The 24,716-nt window shown below is 48.6% G+C and overlaps 1 protein-coding gene across 1 annotated transcript in view; it reads right to left on the bottom strand.

Annotated features, from left to right (window-relative positions):
• Nucleotides 1–24,716, bottom strand: part of RNASET2 (ribonuclease T2) — a 422,090-nt gene that overhangs the window by 102,033 nt on the left and 295,341 nt on the right. Inside the window, exons 6-7 of the mRNA XM_075339751.1 lie at nucleotides 10,103–10,167; nucleotides 5,606–5,719 (exon numbers count right to left, since the gene is read on the bottom strand). Of these exons, the coding sequence (XP_075195866.1) occupies nucleotides 5,606–5,719; nucleotides 10,103–10,167 (179 nt within the window). The remainder of the gene's footprint in view (nucleotides 1–5,605; nucleotides 5,720–10,102; nucleotides 10,168–24,716) is intronic.

Genomic DNA, 24,716 nt, shown 5'->3' with positions numbered 1-24,716 from the left:
GGTAACAAAATTCTCTTTTTCTTTATCGTTCCTTTGGGAGACCCAGACCATGGGACGTTCCAAAGCTGTCCCTGGGTGGGAATAAACAGAAAAAACTAAGAAGTAGGTGGAGCCTAACTTCACAAGTGGGCGACAGCCGCCTGAAGGATGCGTCTGCCCAAGCTCGCATCTGCCGAAGCATGAGCATGCACTTGGTAGTGCTTCGAAAAGGTATGCAGGCTAGTCCAAGTGGCAGCCTGACAGACTTGTTGAGCCGTAGCCTGGTGCCTAAAAGCCCAAGAGGCACCGACAGCTCTGGTCGAGTGTGCTTTGATCCCCGGCGGGGGAGGCACCTGAGTACTCTGGTAGGCGTCCGAAATGGTCGATCTAATCCAACGGGCCAAGGTCGGCTTAGAAGCAGAGAGACCCTTGCGCCGCCCTGTGGTTAGCACAAAAAGAGAGGTGCACCGCCTAAGCGCAGCGGTGCGAGCCACATAAATCCGGAGAGCACGCACCAGATCTAGAGTATGCAGCGCTTTCTCAAAGCGATGAACAGGGGCCGGACAGAAGGAAGGCAAGGAAATATCCTGGTTAAGGTGGAAGGGAGAGACCACCTTAGGAAGAAAGTCCGGGGTCGGACGGAGAACTACCTTGTCTTGGAGAAAAACCAAAAAAGGTGACTCCGAGGAGAGCGCAGCCAAATCAGAGACTCTCCTGAGAGAAGTTATGGCAACTAGAAAGGCCACCTTTTGAGAAAGACGATACAAAGAAACCTCCCTAAGAGGCTCAAAGGGGGGTTTCTGCAATACCGTGAGGACCAAGTTAAGGTCCCAGGGATCCAAGGGCCGCCGATAAGGCGGAATGATGTGAGACGCACCTTGCATGAAGGTGCGGATCTGAGCCAGCCGGGCGAGATGCCGCTGGAACAGCACTGATAGAGCTGAGACTTGTCCCTTGAGAGAGTTGAGGGACAGTCCTAGCTGCAGACCGGACTGTAAAAAAGACAGAAGAGTCGGCAACGAGAATGGCCAAGGAGAATGGCCGGAAGAACGACACCAGGACAGGAAAATTTTCCAAGTCCTGTGATAGATCTTAGCGGAGGAAGACTTACGGGCCCGAGTCATAGTGGAGATGACTTCAGGAGGAATACCAGAAGCCGTCAAAATCCAGGACTCAAGAGCCACGCCGTCAATTTGAGTGCCGCAGAATTCAGGCGGAAAAACGGACCTTGCGAGAGCAGGTCTGGATGGTCCGGAAGATACCACGGCATCTCCACGGACAGTTGGAGCAGGTCCGGATACCAAGCTCGCCTGGGCCAGTCCGGTGCAATGAGAATGACTCGACAGCCCTCCAGTCTGATCTTGCGCAGGACTCTGGGCAAGAGAGCTAGGGGGAAACACGTAGGACAGAAGAAACTGGGACCAGTCTTGAACCAGAGCGTCCGCGGCGAAGGCCTGAGGATCGTGGGAGCGAGCCACGTAAACCGGAACCTTGTTGTTGTGACGGGATGCCATTAGGTCCACGTCCGGAGTGCCCCACTTGCGGCAGATTGACTGAAACACTGCCGGGTGCAGGGACCACTCGCCACCATCCACGGATTGACGGCTGAGATAATCTGCCTCCCAGTTTTCTACGCCAGGGATGTGGACTGCGGATATGGTGGACTTGGAGTCCTCCGCCCATTGAAGAATGCATTGGACCTCCAACATTGCCAGGCGGCTGCGTGTCCCGCCTTGGTGATTGATGTAGGCAACCGCTGTCGCATTGTCTGACTGGACTCGAATGTGCCTGCCCGCCAACAGGTGGTGAAAAGCTAGGAGAGCTAGAAGCACAGCTCTGGTTTCCAGCACATTGATTGAAAGGGCTGACTCGGACGGAGTCCAAGTGCCCTGAGCTCTGTGGTGGAGATGTACCGCTCCCCAGCCGGATAGGCTGGCATCCATGGTGAGAATCACCCAGGACGGAGCCAGGAAGGAGCGCCCTTGGGACAGGGAGAGAGGTCGAAGCCACCACTGAAGAGAGCTCCTGGTCTGTGGCGACAGAGCCACTAACCTCTATAAGGAGGAAGGCCGCTTGTCCCAACAGCGGAGAATGTCCAGCTGCAGAGGACGCAGATGGAACTGGGCAAAGGGAACCGCCTCCATGGAAGCCACCATTTGACCCAGCACCTGCATCAGGCGCCTGAGGGAATAACGGCGGGGCCTCAGGAGAGAGTGCACCGCTAGCCGGAGAGACTGCTGTTTGATTAAGGGCAACTTCACAAGTGCCGGCAAAGTCTCGAACTGCATCCCTAGGTACGTGAGACTCTGAGTCGGAGTCAGAGTGGATTTGGGAAGATTGACAATCCACCCGAATTGGGCTAGGGTGGCGAGAGTGAGCGAAACACTCCGCTGACAGTCTGCGCTGGATAGACCCTTGACCAGAAGGTCGTCCAGATAAGGAAGCACTGCTAACCCCTGGAGGTGCAGGACCGCAATCACTGCCGCCATGACCTTGGTGAATACCCGAGGGGCCGTGGCTAACCCGAAGGGGAGAGCCACAAATTGGAAATGATCCTCTCCTATCGCAAAACATAACCAACGCTGATGTGACACTGCGATTGGCACATGTAGATAGGCATCTCTGATGTCGATGGACGCCAGGAACTCCCCTTGGGTCATAGAGGCAATGACTGATCGCAGAGACTCCATGCGAAAATGCCGCACCCGGACATGCTTGTTGAGAAGCTTGAGATCCAGGATGGGCCGGAAGGTACCGTCCTTTTTTGGAACTAGGAAGAGATTTGAGTAAAAACCTCTGAACCGTTCCTGAGCGGGAACTGGGACAATCACTCCGTTTGCCTGCAAGGACGCCACGGCCTGCGAGAAGGCGGCGGCCTTGGAGCAGGGGGGAGTTGAGAGAAAAAATCTGTTTGTAGGGCTGGAAGAGAATTCTATCCTGTAGCCGTGAGATATGATGTCTCTCACCCACTGATCGGAGACTTGCTTTAACCAAGCGTCGCCAAAGTGGGAGAGCCTGCCACCGACTAAGGAAGTGGCTGGAGCGGGCCGAGAGTCATGAGGAAGCTGCCTTAGTGGCAGAACCTCCTGCGGTCTTCTGCGGACGCGCTTTTGGGCGCCAGTTGGATTTCTGATCCTTGGCTGAGTTAGCGGACGAGGCGGAAGGCTTAGAGGATGACCAGTTGGAGGAACGAAAGGAACGAAACCTCGATTGATTCCTACCCTGGGCGGGTTTCCTGGTCTTGGTTTGTGGCATGGAAGTACTCTTCCCGCCAGTAGCTTCTTTAATGATTTCATCCAGCTGTTCACCAAACATCCGTGAACCAGCAAAAGGGAGCCCAGCAAGAAACTTCTTGGAAGAAGCATCTGCCTTCCACTCTCTAAGCCCCAAAATCCTGCGGATAACAAGAGAATTAGCTGAAGCCACCGCAGTGCGGTGAGCAGCCTCTAGCATGGCAGACATGGCATAAGATGAAAAAGCTAAAGCCTGAGCAGTTAAGGTAACCATCTCAGGCATAGATCCCTTGGTGAGGGAATGCATCTCCTCTAGAGAAGCAGAGATGGCTTTGAGAGCCCACACTGCTGTAAAAGTCGGGGAAAACGCGTCCCCCGCAGCTTCATTCACAGATTTGGCCAGAAGGTCAATCTGACGGTCAGTGGAATCCTTAAGTGAGGTGCCGTCAGCCACCGACACAACGGTCCGGGCTGATAGCCTAGACACCGGAGGGTCTACCTTTGGGGAGTGAGACCACTCCTTTACCACCTCAGGTGGAAATGGAAACCGGTCATCAGAACCACGCTTTGGAAAGCGTTTGTCAGGGCAGGCCCTGGGTTTGGTCACAGCGGTCTGAAAACTGGAGTGGTTAAAGAACACACTCTTCACTCTCTTAGGCGAGGTAAACTGATGTTTTTCTGCCAAAGAAAGTTGCTCCTCTGACACTGGCGGATTGAGATCCAGCACAGAATTAATAGAAGCAATCAAATCACTAAGATCTGAGTCACCCTCAGAGAAATCGATGGGATACATAGCCTCCGAGCCCCCAGTGAGGGCATCCTCCTCATCTTGAGAGTCAGCTCTTGAGACAGAGCCGTGGGATGGGGAAAGGGAGGAAACCCTGCGCCTTCTCTTAGAAGGACGGGGTCTGGGATCAGATGATGAATCCTCCGTGAGCTCCGATGGACGGAGGTCAGAGGATAGGAGTCCTCTGTCAAGAGTATTAGAGGCACCCTGTGAGGGAGGCTGATGCATAGCCATCAAAGTCCTGGACAAAAGTCCCATGGACTCAGCAAATGACTGGGATATGGACCTAGAAAAGGACTCTACCGAGGCCGGGGGTTCAGTCACAGGTGCAGCAGCAGCCTGAGAGACCACTGGGGGTGAGACTCCAGGCTGTGGCACCGCCAAGTTAGAGCAACCATCACAGTGTGGATAAATTCTCGGCTCATGCAGCAGGAGCTTACATGCAGTGCATGCAGAATAAAGCTTTGGAGCCTTGCTCCTTGTGGCAGAGAATGAACCCCAGGGAGAATATACAGAGGTCCACAACCGGAGACCGGCTGTGGCTTACCAGACCGCTGAGCGCGGTGTTGTGTGCCCTCCAGATCCCAAAGCCCGGTCCCCCAGTCGCAGCACCTCAGCAGAGATGCAGAATGCAGAATGTCCCAGAGCAGAGTGAACTCTGCCTGAGAAGAGGGCGTTCCTATAAAAGAGCGGGAACTGGAGGGCTAGAGAGACCTGCAGGGAAGGAGGGACGCCCCAGCAGTGGGGAGTGTCCCTCCCCTGTGTAGAACGGCCGCCGGGAGGAGCCGAACCTGTCCCTCTGCATGAGTGACATGCGAGGGCAGGAAAATGAAACTAGGCCTCCAGCGAAGCCGGGGCCTAAATTTAAGCGGCGAGGCCGACAAGCAGGCACTATCGGCGCGGTTCTCAGGCAAAAGCTAGAGAACCCGCCGGAAAAGTTAAAACAATCACATACAGCATACTCTCCCCTTACAATAAAGAACCGGGACCCCCAACATAAACGTCTCAGGTACTTAGCTGCTGAGACGCAGGGCCATGTCCCTGGGGATGAGTGCTCTGGTCCAACAGAATCCTCAAGGGGCTGTGGATGGAGACCGGACTCCTGCCAGGCATGGAGACCGTGCTGGCTTCCACTTCAAGCCAGAGCCCAGAAGGGATGGTGAAGGAGCGCGGCATGTAAGGCTGCAGCCTTGTAAATCAACCTTAACAACACCGCCGACACAGTGGGGTGAGAAGGGACATGCCGGGAGTCCAGACATGGACCCGCTTTTCTTTAAACTCTTTCCAAAAGTCAAACAAATCAGATGAGAATGCATGTGTGGATGTATGCCTCCTGACACAAAGCAATAAACTGGCTGGGACTGGCTCACCAGGGGGTGTATAAGCTCAGAGGGAGGAGCTACACTTTTAAGTGTAGTACTTTGTGTGTCCTCCGGAGGCAGAAGCTAAACACCCATGGTCTGGGTCTCCCAAAGGAACGATAAAGGAAATGTTGCATAGCACTTGTCCAATTTATACACAAATGTGAGCGGAATCTTAACATGGCACCAGTTGATTAATTATACTAATAAGAAAATATTCCCAATTAACCTAACATATACATTACCGGTTAAGATCCACGCCTGCATACAGGTCAAGACCCTTGCTAAAATATTTGTGTTGGGAGTCCAGACATGATAAGGATGCTGCACAGGTACCATGCTTTTTCCATTCATGTTTCCTATAAACAAAAAAATCAGTTTGAGAATAACAAACATTCTTTGATGTGATACAATCCATAAAATGGCAAAAACAAAACCTGTTCTAATAGTAGAAAATATTTTAGATTAATATTCTTGAACCGTTGTTCCCTTTAAATGAGATGAGTGACTTTGTTGCACCCTTACAACATCAGAAAAATACCCCCAAAGAGGTCATAATAAAAAAAAGGTCTTTAGACACTCCTTTAGACACACAGACTTTAGACACACTTTAGACACTTTAGAAGCTCCTGACATGATCATCCGAGGGATGTGATATGGCTTTTATTTTGCCAATTTCAACATTATGTTTACATTAAAATTCACACATCCAGGTTTACATCATGAATTTTTGACACAAAATGACAACGAAGTAATGCAATATTTCAGAGATTTTACAGAAATCACAAAAATAAAATGCAATTTGAGAGGGATGAATAAATGAGAACACATTATTGGGGGAATACAGTTTTTCAGAAGGGTCACCATCAAAACACAGAGTAGGGCTAAAACAGGGGTGGGGAACCTCCGGCCCGCGGGCCGCATGTGGCCCGCCATGACCTTTTATGTGGCCCCCGGGCAGATTCCCGGGGGAGGCAGTGCTCGTGCTGTCACCGCGGTCTTGCTGCCGCCGGCCCTTTAAATCCACACATTGCTGTTTGTGCTGCAATGTGTTCTCCCGTCGGCCAGTGCCAATTGTTGGCGGGTCCACAGCAGCCTCACAGCTTCCAGCCTTGTGTGTCCGCCCCCTGGCCTCCGGAGATCAGTGCCTGCCTTCTCCTTCTGATGCAGTGTGTCCGGCTCCTGCACTCCGGTGATGTGAATGAAATGCTGCTGTGACTCCAGCGCCGACCCTCTGCTGCTATGTGCCGTGCCCTGCCCAATGCTTTGTGCCTCCCCACACCAGTTCTGTCAACCTTCTCCCCCAGAGTTGCATGAAACTCTCAGCGCAGTGTGCCCCCCAATGTCCTGTGTGCACCCCTCCCCCAGTCCTGTGTGCAGCCCCCCAATGTCCTGTGTGCTGCCCATCACCCAGTAGTCCTGTTTGCACCCCCCCAATCCTGTGTGCACCCCTCCCCCAGTCCTGTGTGCAGCCCCCCAATGTCCTGTGTGCTGCCCATCACCCAGTAGTCCTGTTTGCACCCCCCAATCCTGTGTGCACCCCTCCCCCAGTCCTGTGTGCAGCCCCCCAATGTCCTGTGTGCACCCCCACACAATCCTATGTGCAGCCCATCACCCAGTCCTGTGTGCAGCCCCCCAGTCCTGTGTGCACCCCCCCCAGTCCTGTGTGCATCCCCCCCCAGTCCTGTGTGCATCCCCCCCGTCCTGTGTGCAGCCCCCCCGTCCTGTGTGCAGCCCTCCCCAGTCCTGTGTGCAGCCCTCCCCAGTCCTGTGTGCAGCCCCCCCCGTCCTGTGTGCAGCCCCCCCCGTCCTGTGTGCAGCCCTCCCCAGTCCTGTGTGCAGCCTCCCCCCCAGTGATGTCTGTGCCTCCCCCCCAGTGATGTCTGTGTTTCCCCCCAGTGATGTCTGTGCCTCCCCCCCAGTGATGTCTGTGCCTCCCCCCAGTGATGTCTGTGCCTCCCCCCAGTGATGTCTGTGCCTCCCTCCCAGTGATGTCTGTGCCTCCCCCCCAGTGATGTCTGTGCCTCCCCCCCAGTGATGTCTGTGCCTCCCCCCCAGTGATGTCTGTGCCTCCCCCCCAGTGATGTCTGTGCCTCCCCCCTAGTGATGTCTGTGCCTCCCCCCTCAGTGATGTCTGTGCCTCCCCCCCAGTGATGTCTGTGCCTCCCCCCCAGTGATGTCTGTGCCTTCCCCCCAGTGATGTCTGTGCCTCCCCCCTAGTGATGTCTGTGCCTCCCCCCTCAGTGATGTCTGTGCCTCCCCCCCCAGTGATGTCTGTGCCTCCCCCCCAGTGATGTCTGTGCCTCCCCCCCCAGTGATGTCTGTGCCTCCCCCCCAGTGATGTCTGTGCCTCCCCCCCAGTGATGTCTGTGCCTCCCTCCCAGTGATGTCTGTGCTTCCCCCCCAGTGATGTCTGTGCCTCCCCCCACAGTGATGTCTGTGCCTCCCCCCACAGTGATGTCTGTGCCTCCCCCCACAGTGATGTCTGTGCCTCCCACCACAGTGATGTCTGTGCCTCCCACCACAGTGATGTCTGTGCCTCCCCCCACAGTGATGTCTGTGCCTCCCCCCACAGTGATGTCTGTGCCTCTCCCCACAGTGATGTCTGTGCCTCCCCCCACAGTGATGTCTGTGCCTCCCCACAGTGATGTCTGTGCCTCCCCACAGTGATGTCTGTGCCCCCAGCCCCTCCAGTGATGTCTGTGACGCCCCTCCAGTGATGTCTGTGCCTCCCGCCCCTCCAGTGGTGTCTGTGCCTCCCGCCCCGCGTGTGGTGTCTGTGCCCCCAGCCCCGCGTGTGGTGTCTGTGCCCCCAGCCCCGCGTGTGGTGTCTGTGCCCCCAGCCCCGCGTGTGGTGTCTGTGCCCCCAGCCCCGCGTGTGGTGTCTGTGCCCCCAGCCCCGCGTGTGGTGTCTGTGCCCCCAGCCCCGCGTGTGGTGTCTGTGCCCCCAGCCCCGCGTGTGGTGTCTGTGCCCCCAGCCCCGCGTGTGGTGTCTGTGCCCCCAGCCCCGCGTGTGGTGTCTGTGCCCCCAGCCCCATGCCCCCAGTTAATTAATTGCTTCACCCAATATAGCAGGGTCATTTAAACATTGATAATTTTGTGCGTCCCCCGAAGGTTGGTAGAAATTTCCAAATGGTCCCCGACAGAAAAAAGGTTCCCCACCCCTGGGCTAAAAGAACAAACATTTCTAATGCAGTTTTTTAAGCCACAGTCAGTTGTCGATGAAAATAAATTGAAATAAAAACGTATGCACTACTAGCATTCAATCTCAGAGCAGCATTTGTGTTTCCAGCCTAAAAGACCCTGCACTCCTTAAAAAAATGTAATTTGTGATTTCAATTTTTATGAAGTTATTAGCAGTTTTTGAGCCAAAGCAAAGTGTGTATTTAAAGCAAATGAGGAATATAAAAAAGTACTGATGCTTCTCCTTCCTTTATTCTGGTTTCACTTCAAGCTTTGGTATCAAAAAGTGCACCTTAAACTGCATCAAAAATGAATGTGTGCTTTGCACGAAAATGTCATTAACAGTGAAAATATAACTACATTTCTACTCAATATAATGGCATACAAAAGTTATTTAGGATTTGGACAAAAATCTTTTCCGAGGAAGTGGTGAAAAAGGGTGTTTTGTTTTTGTTATTTTATTTCAATGAAAGGGTTTTTTTGGTCTTTGTGTTTATTTACTTTCACTTACAGATTAGTAATGGGGGGTCTAATAGACCATCCCCATTACTAATCTAGGGCTTAGTGGCAGCCGTGAGCTGCGATTAACCCCTTATTACCCCGATTACCACCGCACCAGCGCAATTGAGAAAAGTTGGGTAAAGTGCTTGGATTCTCACATCTAATAGATGCAACAATTCTGGGTGGCTGTAGGCTGCAATTTTTAGGCTAGAAGATCCAATAACCATGGGTCTCCCCAGCTGAAGTATATCAGCCCCTAGCTGCTGAGCTTTATCATGGCTGGGTATCAAAATTGGGGTGGGGGGGGTATCAAAATTGGGGTGGGGGGGTACACCATTTTTTTAAATTATTTATTTAAATAAAAAAAAAAAAAAAGAAAAGCCGCAAGCGGTTCCTCTTATTTTGATATACAGCCAAGATAAGCACATGGCTGGGGTATGCAGCCTGTAGCCATATGCTTTATCTGTGCTGTGGGTCATAATATGGGGGGACCCTACACCAAATGTATTTATTTTTATACCACATTAGACCCGCAGGCGGGGTCTGTGATTGGAAGCAGTCAACTGCCACTCAGGGTGGGGGCATATCTGACCTAAACCAATCACAAAAGACGGTGGGCAGGGAAAGCAGTGCATATGCAATGACGGTAATGAGCAGTCCAGGAAATGAATGAGCAGCCAGGAAGCAGTTAAAGCCGTGACAGAGCTTCAGTAAATATATCCCACTTGCTTCTAACCCCCTATCCCTTCTACTACCATTTTTAAATTGCTGGATTCTGTTCCGCATAGACTTATATTGGGAACAGAATCCAGCCAGATATACGGGATCAATTCAAGGTGTGACTCAGATTTTTTTTCTTAACAGAAAAGCAGTACAGAAACAGACTGCTTTTCTGTTTCCTTACTGCCTTGAAATTACCATTAAAAACACTTGAAGGTGCAGTTTTATTATTTATGACCATATTTTAGAGCTCAGTTTTACCAGACTCATTAGACCACTGACTAGGTATTACGAGATTATAATTTGTGGCATAAACAATGTTTCCATATATCATTTACCAAAAATCAGAAGTGTTTGGATGCAAGATATCAGGCCAGCACTTGTTCATCTCTGTCAAAAGGTCCTATAAAATAAAAACATGAAAACAAATAATATGCAAAGTCACAACTTTTCTCAAAATTAAAAAAAAAACAACCCACAGAAACGATTCAAAGTATCGTAAGTGAAAGTGTATTTATTGTGGAAAAAAATACAGTGGGTCAATCTGTCTTCTACAGTACATCACAATAGTGAGTACACTGCTCACATTCTTGTAAATATTTTATATCTTTTCATGAGACAACACTGAACATATGACACTTTGATACAATGTAAAGTAGGCAGTGTACATCTTGTATAACCGTGTAAATTTGGTGTGTGCTCTAAACAACTCAAAACGCAGCCGTTGATAAATGAGGGAAAGTGTCTTATTTTGGTTTCTCTCTATGTTTTTCAGGTTTCATTTGTGGACTTCACTGTATTCACTGGACTACGTACGACCTGCCTGGGATTTTTTTGTTTTAACAAATGAATTGGTGAATTGGGTAAAGAGTTGGGGGGTGCTTTTTAAAATATAGTATTTTTGTATGTTTTTTTTTTCTTTTTACTTACTGGGTTAGTAATGGGGTGTCTGATGGACACCTCTCAATTACTAAGAATAGGGCTTAATGTCAGCTGTGTTTTTGGAAAATTCACTGCTGACATAAACCTCAAATATCATTACCAAAGCACCAGGGCAATAGGGAACAGCAAAGCACCAGAAATGGAGCATCTCATGTGATGCACTACTTCTGGGATGGCTGCTGGCATGTATTTTTAGGCTGGCCCAATAGCATTGGTCCTTCCCATCCTGATAATATCAGCACTCAGCTGTCTGCATTGTCTTTGCTGGTTTAAAAAAAATAGTGGTGACCCCACATAGATATCCTGATATGGAAAAAACTTTATGTATCTCATATTTCTAACATCTTTCTATTTTTTTTCTTTTGAGAGGTTTGTGTAAAAATCAGATGATATACACAGGGTCTGTTCGCTGTCTATTTTTAACTCAACACCCATAGACTTGCAATGGCGAATCTCGTCCGATGTACGTGGTCATATACAGTTAAGTGCGATTTTTTTCCACTGCAAGATTACAGTTGAGTAAAAACTCACATATGAGCACTGCCTCACTGAATAACATTGGTGTGAGTGCAATGCAATTTGTTGTTGCATTGCTCTCGAATGTATTTATACTCAAGTGGGATCAAGGCTTATTACAGAGATCACAGGTGACCTTATACACAGGAGCTCTGTATATAGTGTATAGCAGGGCAAAAAATTTTCCCCAGGGGCCACAAGGGAGACAGTCACTGTTGTGGAGGCAAAAAATAATTTTGCTCAATATTCTTAACATTAATTGTATAATTTAAAGTTGAGCAGTACTAAGTACGCTGACACCCCTCTCCATATACCGTATGTACCATATGAGCCACCACACAGCCCCCTATATACAGTACGATCCCCACACAACCCCCTATATACATTATGATTCACATACAGCTATACTATATATCGTATGAGATCCTACACATCTCCCTATATACAACGTCAGCGACACACAGCTGACTATAAACAGTATGATCCACACGTAGCCCCCTGTTGTGATCCAGTGACCGAGGAGGATCAGAAAAAGAGCAATAACTCGGAAACCCAGAAAATAACCAGAGTGGCAGGAACCTTAACAGACTGTAGACCTAATACTGAAACACAACTAGAAGTAGCCGTGGGACGAGCCTACTAGTCGTCTCAACATAGCCGGAGAACTAAATACTCTAAGAGAGAGAAATGTAGGAAAGCTAATCTGCCTCGGAGTAGTCCCCAAAGATATAGATAGCCCACACATGTAAAGATTACGGTGATATAGGAAAACACAATACGTAGCTAGAGAACAAAGTCAGCAAAGATGTGGCCCAAAACTATCTGCATAGGAAAGAATAGGAAAGAGCACTGACTGCAGCCGTAAAAACCCAAATACCAGCACGCCTGACATGGAAAAATACTGAGCCTAAACAGGCTCTCCCCCACTATATCAGTACTCTGGTGTTACTGGGAGCCAAGAAAAACATTGATATAGAGAGGGGACTGAATATTGTACCAAGCATGACAAAACACAATACCTAACAGAACATAGAGCAAGGTACACAGATACTCCCAGCAGGGAATAATCCAATTCCACCAGGAACTCCACACAGGCAAAATCACAAGAAAGTGAAAAACCATAAGCAAAGGTACAAGACCAACTTATCTGAGAGGAGTTCTGGTAGACACAGAACAGGGCTGGTTTCAGGACGTCCTTAGAACACAGGAAATACAATTGAGCACCGGCAAGGAACAAAAAGGAAGCTACATAGTTATATAGGCCCAAACCAAATAACCTGATTGCAAATCCTACTCAGCTGTCCATTTCCCACTCAGTAAGTCAGCTGCATTACCACCACTGACCACAAGAGGGAGCATCAAACTGGAATCTAATTCAAATATACTCACAACAGCCCCCCAATATACAGCATGAGCTTACAAACATTCCCCACATATACAGTATAATCACCCCTACAGTGCCTTGTGAAAGTATCCGGCTCCCTTGAATTTTTCAACCTTTTCCCACATTTTAGGCTTCAAACCAGGGTGGATAAAAATCAATGTTTTTTTTTAAAAAAATTAAAAAAAAATCGGATTTTTTTTTATTTAAATCAGATTTTTTTTTATTTAAATCGGATTTTTTTGATTTAAATCGGATTTTTTCAATAAACTGCTTTTTGAGGAAAATATTTTACCATCCAAAGGTTCTTCCATCATGAGATAAAGCTGAGTTGTTTAACTCAGTAGAATAAAGGCTGTATATGTGTAACATTCACAATGCCATGCTCTTCCAGAGGTTTCTGTAGGATTAGTGGGCAGTTTCTCTCCTATATTATCACAGACGCTCGCTTTAGGCTGCTTTCACACATCCGGTTTTTGCTCTGCGGCACAATACGGCGCTCTGCAGAAAAACCGCAACCGTTTTTTTTACGTCGGTTGCGGGTTTTTTTGCATAGACTTACATTAGTGCCGTATTGTGCCGCAGGGGCTTGCGTTCGGTTCGTTTTTTGCCGCATGCGGCAGATTTAGCCGATGCCGCGGCCGGATCGAACGTTCCCTGCAACGTTTTTTGCTCCGGCAAAAAACACCGCATCGCGCCGCATCCGGCCGCTGCGGCGCATTTTTCAATGCATACCTATGGAGGCCGGATGCGGCGCGATGCGGAAAAAAAACGCATCCGGCCGCCGCATGCGGTTTTTTTCCACTGCGCATGCTCAGTAGCGTGCCGCAACCGGAAAAAAACGGACCGGCCGCATGTAAAAACGTATGTAAAGGATGCGGTGTTTTCGCCGCATCCGTTGCATAGGTTTCACAGCCGGATTGAGCCGCACAGCTCAAACCGGATGTGTGAAAGTAGCCTTACTTACACAGTTCTCAAAACTGAATTTGATTCCGCAGAGGTCCCAGCCTCTTCTTCACGGCAAAAATATTACAACATGAACAGAGTTGAGAAAAAGACCTTAATCCTATTGTTCTACAAACCTATGAATACAGAATCAATCCCTTCAGTGCCAAGTCCAAGAAGTTAGACAATATGTTTCTGATTGTTTGGAGTGGAACAGATCTGCACAACACAAGAAGAATGTGAATCTAAATGTGAGGAGGAGGAAGGGCAAGCAGACAAGAAAATGAAAGTGAAACTTTGAGCACAATAGTGCAGCATAGCCACAGACAGACAAGTCTGGATCTGTTTGTGTGTACGATCTGAGGTTTATTACATTCTTTCCTTATAATGGCAGCAGGCCGTAAAAGAGACCCAGTTTGGGAATATTTTCATGAAGCTCCTTCGCCTATCGGTAAGGTAGGCATGCGTGCAAAATGCAAACGATGCAACAAAGAGATGCAAGGCCTGGTGGCGCGAATGAGGCAACATCATGAGAAGTGCGGTGATGAAGATGACCAAAGAAACACTTCTGAACAGGCAGGATCTTCAGGTTGGTAAACATTTTTATTGAATCCTATTTCTAAAGACTGAACTGTCATGTGTGAGAAAAATTATATTTCTTATTATTACTGCATGTTACTGTCATTTGGTACAGTTATGAAGAAAAACAAATATTCCTTTTGGGGCAGGGGCAGTGATGTGTTGTGTACAATAAGCAGAAATTGTATAATAAACAATAAAATAACAGCATTGACTTTTTTTGTTTAGGGGAATTCATGGATTCTGGAAACTATCCACCTCCAAGATCACCATCATCCTGTTCTACAGTTTCAGAGGTATCCATCCAGGATAGTGCTTCATTAGCAGCAGCATCATCATCAGACACCCACAGCCACATATCACCATCACCCAAAAGGAAGAAAAAGCCTTTACCTCCTGGAACCACCATAGATAGGTTTGTGATAAGAACTAGCAGATTAGAAAAAGAGTTGATTGATGAAAAAATTGCCCAGTTTATTTATGCAACGAACTCTTCTTTCCGTGTGACTGAGAACCCACATTTCATTAAAGGGGTGGTTCACCCATTTTTTTTATTTTCTGTAGGAGTTCTACTTATTTTTCTAGGCGTTTTCTCCTTTGGCTTCTGTTTCCAGTTCTGGCACTGAGCGGCGCTATCCTGCACGCTCAGTGCCGGTCACATGACCCCCTGGAGCTGTGGCCGCCAGCATCCTCTGACGTCCCGGCATTTCCGGGCTCTCAAACAAGACGGGTACGTCAGAGGAGGCTGGCACCACTCAGATTGAGTGACAGGGCTGTGGGCGGTGACTACCGCACATCACAGCCCAGTATCGAGGGGAGGATCCGGAGGACGTCAGTGTGGAGCCGGCGTCCTGCAGATGGTGAGGCACGGGGCGCCAGTGTGCAGTACAGGGGGGAGGGGTTCTTCAGCTGAATCCCCCCCTGCACGTAAGTATGTGATCACACTGTCCACCCGCCCGCTCTGCTGCGATGTCAGGAGAGCGGCCGGTGTCGGGCAGTGTGATCATCTGCTCCTCCCAGCAGCAAGACACTGACAGGCATGTCACCGCTGTGCTCTGCCATCTGTCCTGCTGCATGGGACCAACTGTCTGCACTCTGTCACCTGCACCACAAGTCACAGAGTGGAGACAGTTGGTGACAGAGCACCTCTGCCCCCCCCGTTCTTTCCCCACTCTCTTCTCTCCCCCCACTCTTCTCCCCCTCCCCTCTTCCCCCTCTTCTCTGCCCCCCTCTTATCCCTCTCTCCTCTCCCCTCTTTTCCCTCGCTCTCTTCCCCCCCCCTCGCTCTCTTTCCCTCCCCCCTCGCTCTTTTCCTCCCCCCTCGCTCTCTTTTCCTCCCCCCCTCGCTCTCTTTTCCTCCCCCACTCGCTCTCTTTTCCTCCCCCCCGCGCTCTCTTTTCCTCCCCCCCGCGCTCTTTCCCCCCCCCCCTCGCTCTCTTTTCCTCCCCCCCTCGCTCTCTTTTCCTCCCCCCCTCGCTCTCTTTTCCTCCCCCCCTCGCTCTCTTTTCCTCCCCCCCTCGCTCTCTTTTCCTCCCCCCCCTCGCTCTCTTTTCCTCCCCCCCCTCGCTCTCTTTTCCTCCCCCCCTCGCTCTCTTTTCCTCCCCCCCTCGCTCTCTCTCTTTTCCCTCGCTCTCTCCTGGCATGGTCAGTACAGAAATCTCTCCATCGTGGAGGGGTGAGAGGGAGTAATAAACATGGAGTCCCTACTGTGTCTGTGTATTTATTTCTAATAAAGTATTTTTCTCTGTGTGGTCTTTTTTTTTTTTTTTTTAAACCCTTTATTGGAGATTCTTAATGGCCAGGTCAAACTTGGCCTGACATTAAGAATCTCGGGCTTTATACCAGCTGGTAAAACATAGCTGGTATTAACCCCTTGTTACCCAGCGTGCCACCTGCCACCACAGCCACTGGAAGAGTTGGATTCAGCGCCAGAAGATGGCGCTTCTATGAAAGCGCCATTTTCTGGGGCGGCTGTGGACTGCAATTCGCAGCGGGGGGCCCAGAAAGTTTGGGCACCCTTCACTGCGGATTCCAATCCCCAGCTGCCTAGTTGTACCTGGCTGGACTCAAAAATTCGGCGAAGCCCATGTCATTTTTTTTTTTTTTTTTTAATTATTTCATGAAATTCATGAAATAAAAAAAAAAAAAAAAGGGCTTCTCTATATTTTTGGTTTCGAGCCGGGTACAAATAGGCAGCTGGGGGTTGGGGGCAGCCCGTAGCTGCCTGCTGTACCTGGCTAGCATACAAAAATATGGCGAAGCCCACGTCATTTTTTTAAAAAAGTTTTCAGGCAAAAACCTTTATAAAAAAAAAAATGCTTCCCTGGATTTCTATTGCCAGTGAAAGTAACACCAAGCAGCGGGGGTTAGCAGCCAGTAGCTGCTTGGGTTACCCTTAACAATAGAAAATGCAGCGGGAGCCCACAAACAATGTGATTTTTTTTTTTTTTTTTTATTTAAGTGAATTTTGAAAAAAAAAATTGACATGGGCTTCGCCCATCGAGCACCAGAGCATTTTACTGCTCAATTCATCCCACGTAATCAGATAACTCCAGTGTCGGCCGATTACTTGTCCTGTGTCCCCCTGCATCCATTGCAGCGTGTACGGGCTGTGAGGTCAGCGGAGTTCAGTCCAGCACTGGAGTCAGCTGATCTGAACGCAGCTGAACTCCAGCCTGCACACGCTGCGATGGATGCAGGGGGACATAGAACAAGTAAGGTCTAAGCCACACGGCGAGAAACACAGTGCGAGTGGAGTGCGATAAAACATCGCATTCCACTCGGACCAATATTAGCCTGTGTGTTAGCGCACGAGTGATTATTTTCTCCGCCCTAATTGGACCGAGAAAACAATCGCAGCATGCTACAACTGTAATGCAAGACTCTCTCTTTTACCCATTCAAGTATATATAGTGAGAGAAAAATCGCACTGCACTTGTGGTACATCGGTGGACTACGGAGGAAAGAGGGAGAGAAATCCCTCCCACCCCTCCTCAGTGCTGGCCCACCCCTCGAGTGGCGGACCGCCCCCCGCAGCTGAGGTCTGCTCGCACAGTCGGACCTCAGTCGCAGGGACACACGCATGACACTCAGCTCTGCTGTACTGAGCGTGAGCCGAGTGTAATGCGAGGGGATCGCAGTAATCCCCGTGTGGCCCCAGCCTGATCGGCCGACACTTGAGTCAGCTGATCTGAACTCAGCTGAACTCCTGTACACACAGCCCGCACACACAGCCCGCACACGGTCACATGTGATCGGCAGCAGGCAGCGACTGCTGTTAAGGTTACATTCACATGACCGTTCCGTTTTTGCGGGCCACAAAAAAAAACGGTCCTTTTGTTTAACGGATGCATCCTAGTGGCATCCGTGTGACATCTGCGTGCCTTCCGGGTTTTTTTGTGGACCGCAAAAAACTGAAGCAGCAAGAAAGATAAATAGATGAGTAGATATAGAGATGGATAGATAGATATAGAGACAGAGGGATAGAGGGATGGATGAATGAATGAATGAATGAATAGAGGGCTGGATAGATAGATAGATAGATAGATAGATAAGAAAGACATATATAATGTCCTACCCCCCTGCATATTCTAAGCTGGCACCCTTTTGTCATGTGGCACTAAGGTGCTTAGTCTATTATTAACTAAATAATTTAAAACAAAAAACACGGGGTCCCCCGAAATTGGATCACCAGCCAAGGTAAAGCGGACAGCTGTGGTCTGGTATTCTCAGACTAGGGAGGTTCACCGTTATTGGACACTCCCCAGCCTAAAAATAGCAGGCTGCAGCCGCCCCAGAAGTAGCGCATCCATTAGATGTGCCCGTCCTGGTGCTTCGCGCCAGCTCAACCCGTTGCCCTGGTGCGGTGGCAAACGGGGTAATATATGGGGTTAATACCAAATGTGTAGTGTCACCTGGCATCAAGCCCTGGAGTTAGTGATGTCAGGCGTGTATCAGATAGCCGACATCACCAACCCAGGCAGTAATAAAAAAAATAAAAAAAATAAATAGACAACAAACATTTTTATTTGAAAAAACACTCCCCAACACATTCCCTCTTTCACCAATTTATTAGAAAGAAAAACAAATCCAGGTCTGGTGTAATACAAGGGGGTCCCATGATGATCTATACCATAGTCAATGTCCCAGTCAATGAAGAACAGAATGTTCCCTATTTGCTGGGAGAGCCGTGCAGTGACCTGAGCTAACATCATTTTGTCAGCCCAGGTCACTGCAGGGCATGACGAGTGCTGCTATTAGGAGGTTAGCGAGGTATATTACCTGCGATGATCGCTGAACTCCTGACAGCAGCGCTGTCACCGAGTTCAATGACCGCCGCCTTCACAAACAAAGTATCGCGAGCGGCCCGTGACGTTACCACTAGTCACAGTCTCGGGTCGACAGCGAGAGGTGATGTGACAAGCGGCGGGCATAGAAGGCAGTGACGACCGCTGACGTCAGGAGGGCAGGACTTCATCACCGTATGTAATGAACTTACTAACCTCCTGACGGTAGTGCTTGTCATCCCCGCGGCTGCTGACACTGCAGTGTGGGCCGCTGCTGACACTGCTGAGCGGGCAGCCGCGGGGCTGGGGCTGGAGTGGGACACTGACTGCACGGGCACCCAACGGAAGTCACATGGAAGTGCTTCCGTGTTGCTTCCGGGAATTTTGCGGACCCATTGACTTGTATTGAGTCACGGTTCGTTATTACGGAACAGAATAGGACATGTTCCATAATAACGGAGCGGACATACGGCATCCGATATGTTTTTTTTTGTAGGATCGGATGCACATGGAAGTGCTATCGCGTGCCATCCGATCCTACACAAAAGACATTGAAAAGATGGTCCTGTCTGTGGGGCCGCAAAAAAACAGGAACTGACCAGGACAAACGGAACGGTCATGTGAATGAGCCCACCTGCAGCCATTGCAGCGTGTGCGGGCTGTGAGATCAGGAGTCAGCTGACTCCAGCGCCGGCCGATAAATTCTGTGTCCCGCTGCAGAAGGATCCGGTAAAATAACGGTTGCATGTGCTGCACATTTAATCCACAGGATCCGGTCATATGCGGTTTGCGGATGATACGGACGACACACAGACTAGGCAAGAGGAAAAAAAGCAATCTCATCACCCCCTCACTCTTTTTTCCCCAATTATTTTTTTCACATGTTGTGCCGGCTAATAATCATAATTTCTGTGTACACACACACACACACACACACTCACGCACAAACACTCACAAAAACACACACACACACACACACACACACACTCACAAACACACACACACTCACACACACTTTCTTCCCCTGGTTGTGTGCAGAGCTGGCAGCTTCGGATGTCTCTGTGTGATTTCTCTCATCCACACAGGGAAGAGGCAGGGAGGAGACTTTGGGTGGGAGCAGAGTGGGTGTATTAGACACAATGGGTGTGTTAGATAAGCTAGACACCGCCCTAGAGCCACAAAGAATTCTGGAACTTGTAGGAACTGAACACAGGAAGTCAGAGGAGAGATTAACCCCATCAGAGCTGGAGCCACCAATGAGCATGTGCTGCTAGTGCACAATAAAACCTAATTTTGCTGGAAAAAACATAATAGATGTGTTGAGGGGCACATATTAGCAAGATTTATCAGAAAAAAAAAATCAGTTTTGGTAACTGGACAACTTCTTTAATATGGTTCAGTCACGGAGACCAGGATACAGACCACCCAGCAGAGCTGATGTTGCAGGGAAACTGCTGGATCAAATGTATGACAGAGAAGTGGAGAAATGTGCAACAGCTCTGGAGGGTAAAATTGATAACCTAAGTATTGATGGGTGGAGTAATGTACACAATGATCCTATTGTATGTGCTTGTATAACAACAGAAGAAGGTAAAGTCTTCCTTGCACAAACAACTGATACGTCAGGAAATGCACACACAGCAGAATACTTACAAGAAGTGGCAGTAAAAGCTATAACGACATGTGAACAAAAATTCAAATGTCTAGTACGCAGTTTGGTCACTGACAATGCTGCAAACATATCCAAGATGAGAAGAGATTTAGAAGAGCAGGGAGGGAATACAAAGCTGCTAATAACATATGGTTGCAGTGCTCATTTGCTGCACCTCTTAGCCAAAGACTTAAGTGTTCCAGAAATAAAGGCTAATGTTGTTGAAATTGCTAAATACTTCTGTAATAATCATTATGCTGCAGCAGCTCTGAAAAGGATGGGTGGAACCAAGCTAACGCTCCCACAAGATGTTAGATGGAACTCTGTGGTGGACTGTTTTGAGCAGTATATCAAAAACTGGCCTATTCTGATGACACTTTGTGAAGAAAATCGAGATAAAATAGATGGCACTGTCACGGCCAAAATCCTCAACATTGGGCTTAAGAGAAATGTTGAACATATGCTGAGCTTCCTGAAACCCATCTCTCAAGCTTTAAACAAAATACAGAAAAATAGCTGTTTTATTGCGGATGCTGTTGAAATTTGGAAGGAACTGAGTGAACACTTAAAAACAGAACTACACATGGACAGAATTAAATTACAAGAAATAAACAAATGAATGGGACAAGCACTGACTCCAGCTCATTTTTTGGCAAATATTGTCAATATCCAATATCAGGGTCAAAACCCAAGTGCTGAGGAAGAGGAGTTAGCTATGACATGGGTATCCAGCAATCATCCATCTTTAATGCCAACTATAATAAACTTCAGAGCTAAGGGGGAACCATTCAAGAAATATATGTTTGCTGAAGATATTTTAAGGAAGGTCACACCAGTAAACTGGTGGAAGTCACTTAAGCGCTTGGATTTAGAGACTGTTCAAGTAATGATTTCACTTTTAACAGCAGTAGCTTCTTCTGCAGGCGTTGAAAGAATATTCTCTTCCTTTGGACTCATTCATTCTAAATTGAGAAATCGGTTGGGACCCAATAAAGCAGGAAAGCTTGTTTTTCTTTTCCAGATTATGAATAAGAACAAAGAAGAAGATGATGATGATGAAGTTGACGACAAGTGAGCTACAGAGGACAGCAGGGACAGTAGTATTTAAGTTTTTCATGTGTCGGCTGGGCTGACAGTCTAAAGGCCCCGTCACACTAAGCAACATCGCTAGCAACATCGCTGCTAACGAACAACTTTTGTGACGTTGCTAGCGATGTTGCGGTGTGTGACATCCAGCAACAACCTGGCCCCTGCTGTGAGGTCGTTGGTTGTTGCTGAATGTTCTGGGCCATTTTTTAGTTGTTGCTGTCCTGCTGTGAAGCACAGATCGCTGTGTGTGACAGCGAGACAGCAACAACTAAATGTGCAGGCAGCAGGAGCCGGCTTCTGCAGAGGCTGGTAACCAATGTAAACATCGGGTAACCAAGAAGCCCTGTCCTTGGTTACCCGATATTTACCTTTGATACCAGCCTCCGCCGCTCTCACTGCCAGTGCCGGCTCCTGCTCTGTGCACATGTAGCTGCAGCACACATTGGGTAATTAACCCGATGTGTGCTGTAACTAGGAGAGCAGGGAGCCAGTGCTAAGCATTGTGCGCTGCTCCCTGCTCTGTGCACATGTAGCTGCAGCACACATCAGGTAATTAACCCGATGTGTGCTGTAAGTAGGAGAGCAAGGAGCCAGCGCTAAGCATTGTGCGCTGCTCCCTGCTCTGTGCACATTTAGCTGCAGCATACATCGGGTAATTAACCCGATGTGTGCTGTAGCTAGGAGAGCAAGGAGCCAGCGCTCAGTGTGCGCTGCTCCCTGCTCTCTGCACGTGTAGCTCCGTGCGGTGGTAACCAAGGTAAATATCGGGTTGGTTACCGATATTTACCTTAGTTACCAAGCGCAGCATCTTCCACGCGGCGCTGGGGGCTGATCACTGGTTGCTGGTGAGCTCACCAGCAACTCGTGTAGCCACGCTCCAGCGATCCCTGCCAGGTCAGGTTGCTGGTGGGATCGCTGGAGCGTCGCAGTGTGACAGCTCACCAGCAACCTCCTAGCAACTTACCAGCGATCCCTATCGTTGTTGGGATCGCTGGTAAGTTGCTTAGTGTGACGGTACCTTTACTCTGCTATATCTTCATTAGACAATCAGCATAGCAATAGCAGTGCTGAGAGGGGAAATCGGGGGGGTACATTGTTTGTTTCCATGACTTTTTGCTATGTTATGTGAGCACATAATAATGTAGGGGCAGCGACCTTGAACTCTGTGCTATGTCCCCATCTGCTTGCTGTAGTTTTGATAAAGCAGTATTTTACAGGTGATCCCTGAGGGGACCTGTAACAATAGAGTCTTTGAATTTCCTGAACCTCTTATCTTCGCCCACTGATAGATATCTGCATATGCAGAGCATTGGCAGAAGGCTTTCAATCAATATTGCAGGCATAGTTATATAAAATTCATCACTGAGAGAACTGGCATCGTCTGCAGTGGATAAAATAGTGGATACTGGATACAGGATCTCTGCCCCTATTTTACGGTGTTACCTTTAAACCCTTCACGACCCGTCGATTTTTCGCTTTCGCTTTTTCCTCCCCTTTTTCCTAGTGCCATAACTTCCCCCCCGTCAATACATACAATATGAGGACTTGTATTTTGCGGAACGAGATGCACAAAAGTTGTTCGTTAGCAGCGATGTTGCTAGCGATGTTGCTTAGTGTGACGGGGCCTTAACTCCAAGCATAAGGAAATGCAAACATTACATCTACAGTAGATTAAATGTACATACATAAAAAAGATGTTTACAGAAGTGCATAGATAAATGAATTACTTTCAGTACACAAATGGAATACATTTTGAGTAGTGATGAGTGAGCGCCAAGATGCTCGGTACTCGAAACGAGCAGTGGGATGCTCAGATGGGACGTGACTCGAGTACAATGGAAGTCACTGGGAAACAAGCATTTTTCCAGAAGTGTTCTTGGAAAAAGGCTTGAGTTCCCAATTTACTTCGATCATACTAAATACTCAGGTGCTCGAGCTGCATACATTCGGGCATCCAACTGCTCATTACGAGTACCAAGCATCTTGGCGCACGCTCATCACTACTTTTGAGTAATGTATATATCGGTCTCTACCTAAACCAAAGCACATCCTGTCCCTTCACATGATGGAAGAAGCTAAACTGACACACCCCACCATGGGGACCATATTTTATCAGGTTTGTGTTGTCTGTTACGTTTAAAAGGGAATCTGTCAGTAGCATCTACCCTCCATAGCGGTCTACGAGGGCACGTAGGTTATATAAAGATGAATAAAATAATACCTTGCTTGCAAGATTCGATGTCTTAAGGCCACTTTACATGCTGCAATCTCATTACCGATATCTCTAGCATGCGTTCCCGCCCCCATCGGTTGTGCGTCACGGGCAAATCGCTGCCCGTTGTGCACAACATCGCCCGGACCAGTCACACTACTTACCTGCCTAGCGACGTCGCTGTAACCGGCGAACCGCCTCCTTTCTAAGGGGGCGGTTCGTTCGGCATCACAGCGACGTCACTAAGCGGCCGCCCAATAGAAGAGGAGGGGCGGAGATGAGCAGGACGTAACATCCTGCCAACTCCTAACTTCCTCATTGCGGGCGGCCGCAGGTAAGGTGACGTTCCTCGTTCCTGCGGTGTCACACATAGCGATGTGGGCTGCCGTAGGAACGACGAACAACATCGTACCTGCAGCAGCAACGATAATTGGGAATAGGGGGGCATGTGCCCGATTAGCGATTTAGAACGTTTTTGCGACGATTTAAAATCGCTCATAGGTGTCACACGCAACAACATCGCTAAAACGGCCGGGTGTGCGTCACAAATTCCGTGACCCCAACGACATCGCGTTAGCATTAGCGATGTCGTAGCATGTAAAGCACCCCTTATTCTAGTGAATTCCACAATTTTCTTAAAATCAAATAACCAGGCATAGATCTTCCAGAGAATCTGCCCTCAGAGCTTATTTTAAATAAAAAGGTGTTACCAGTGTTAGAAATATAATGAGACACTTTACTCTCATAACACTGGTCAACACTTAAAAATCATCAGCAAAAGGTAATATGTCTGTTTTCTGGCATTTGATGTGCTGACTCCAAAAAAAATATGCTTAGTTTTACGCTATCACAAACTATCTGAGATAACAAAAATACTTCTATTACATTATTTCTGCATTTTTGTCATGGTTTCCCCTCCCCGTCCACATGGCTAGGAGGTGGAGCCTTCTCCCAGGCCTCACTTCCGGAGCTGGGAGGCTTTAAAGGGAACCTGTCATCACTTTTTTTTTGGCTATAAGCTGCGGCCACCACCACAGGGCTCTTATATACAGCATTCTAACATGCTGTATATAAGAGCCTAGGCCACTGTGATTACATAAAAAACACTTTATAATACTTACTTAACGGTCGCGCTGCTGTGGAATTGGGTCACGGAGGAGTCTCCGTTGTCCGGTGCCGGCGCCGCCTATTTCGGCCATCTTCGTCCTCCTCCTTCTGAAGCCTGTGTGCATGACGCGTCTACGTCATACAAACTCGCCGGTCCTCCGCAGGCACGCTACAATACTTTGATCTGCCCTGCTCAGGGCAGATCAAAGTGCGCCTGCTCAGGACCTGAATGCCAGCGAGTGTG

The sequence above is a fragment of the Anomaloglossus baeobatrachus genome, chromosome 3 (genome assembly GCF_048569485.1).
Source record: "Anomaloglossus baeobatrachus isolate aAnoBae1 chromosome 3, aAnoBae1.hap1, whole genome shotgun sequence".
Lineage (NCBI taxonomy): Eukaryota > Metazoa > Chordata > Amphibia > Anura > Aromobatidae > Anomaloglossus > Anomaloglossus baeobatrachus.
This window is presented reverse-complemented; position numbering and strand designations above follow the sequence as displayed.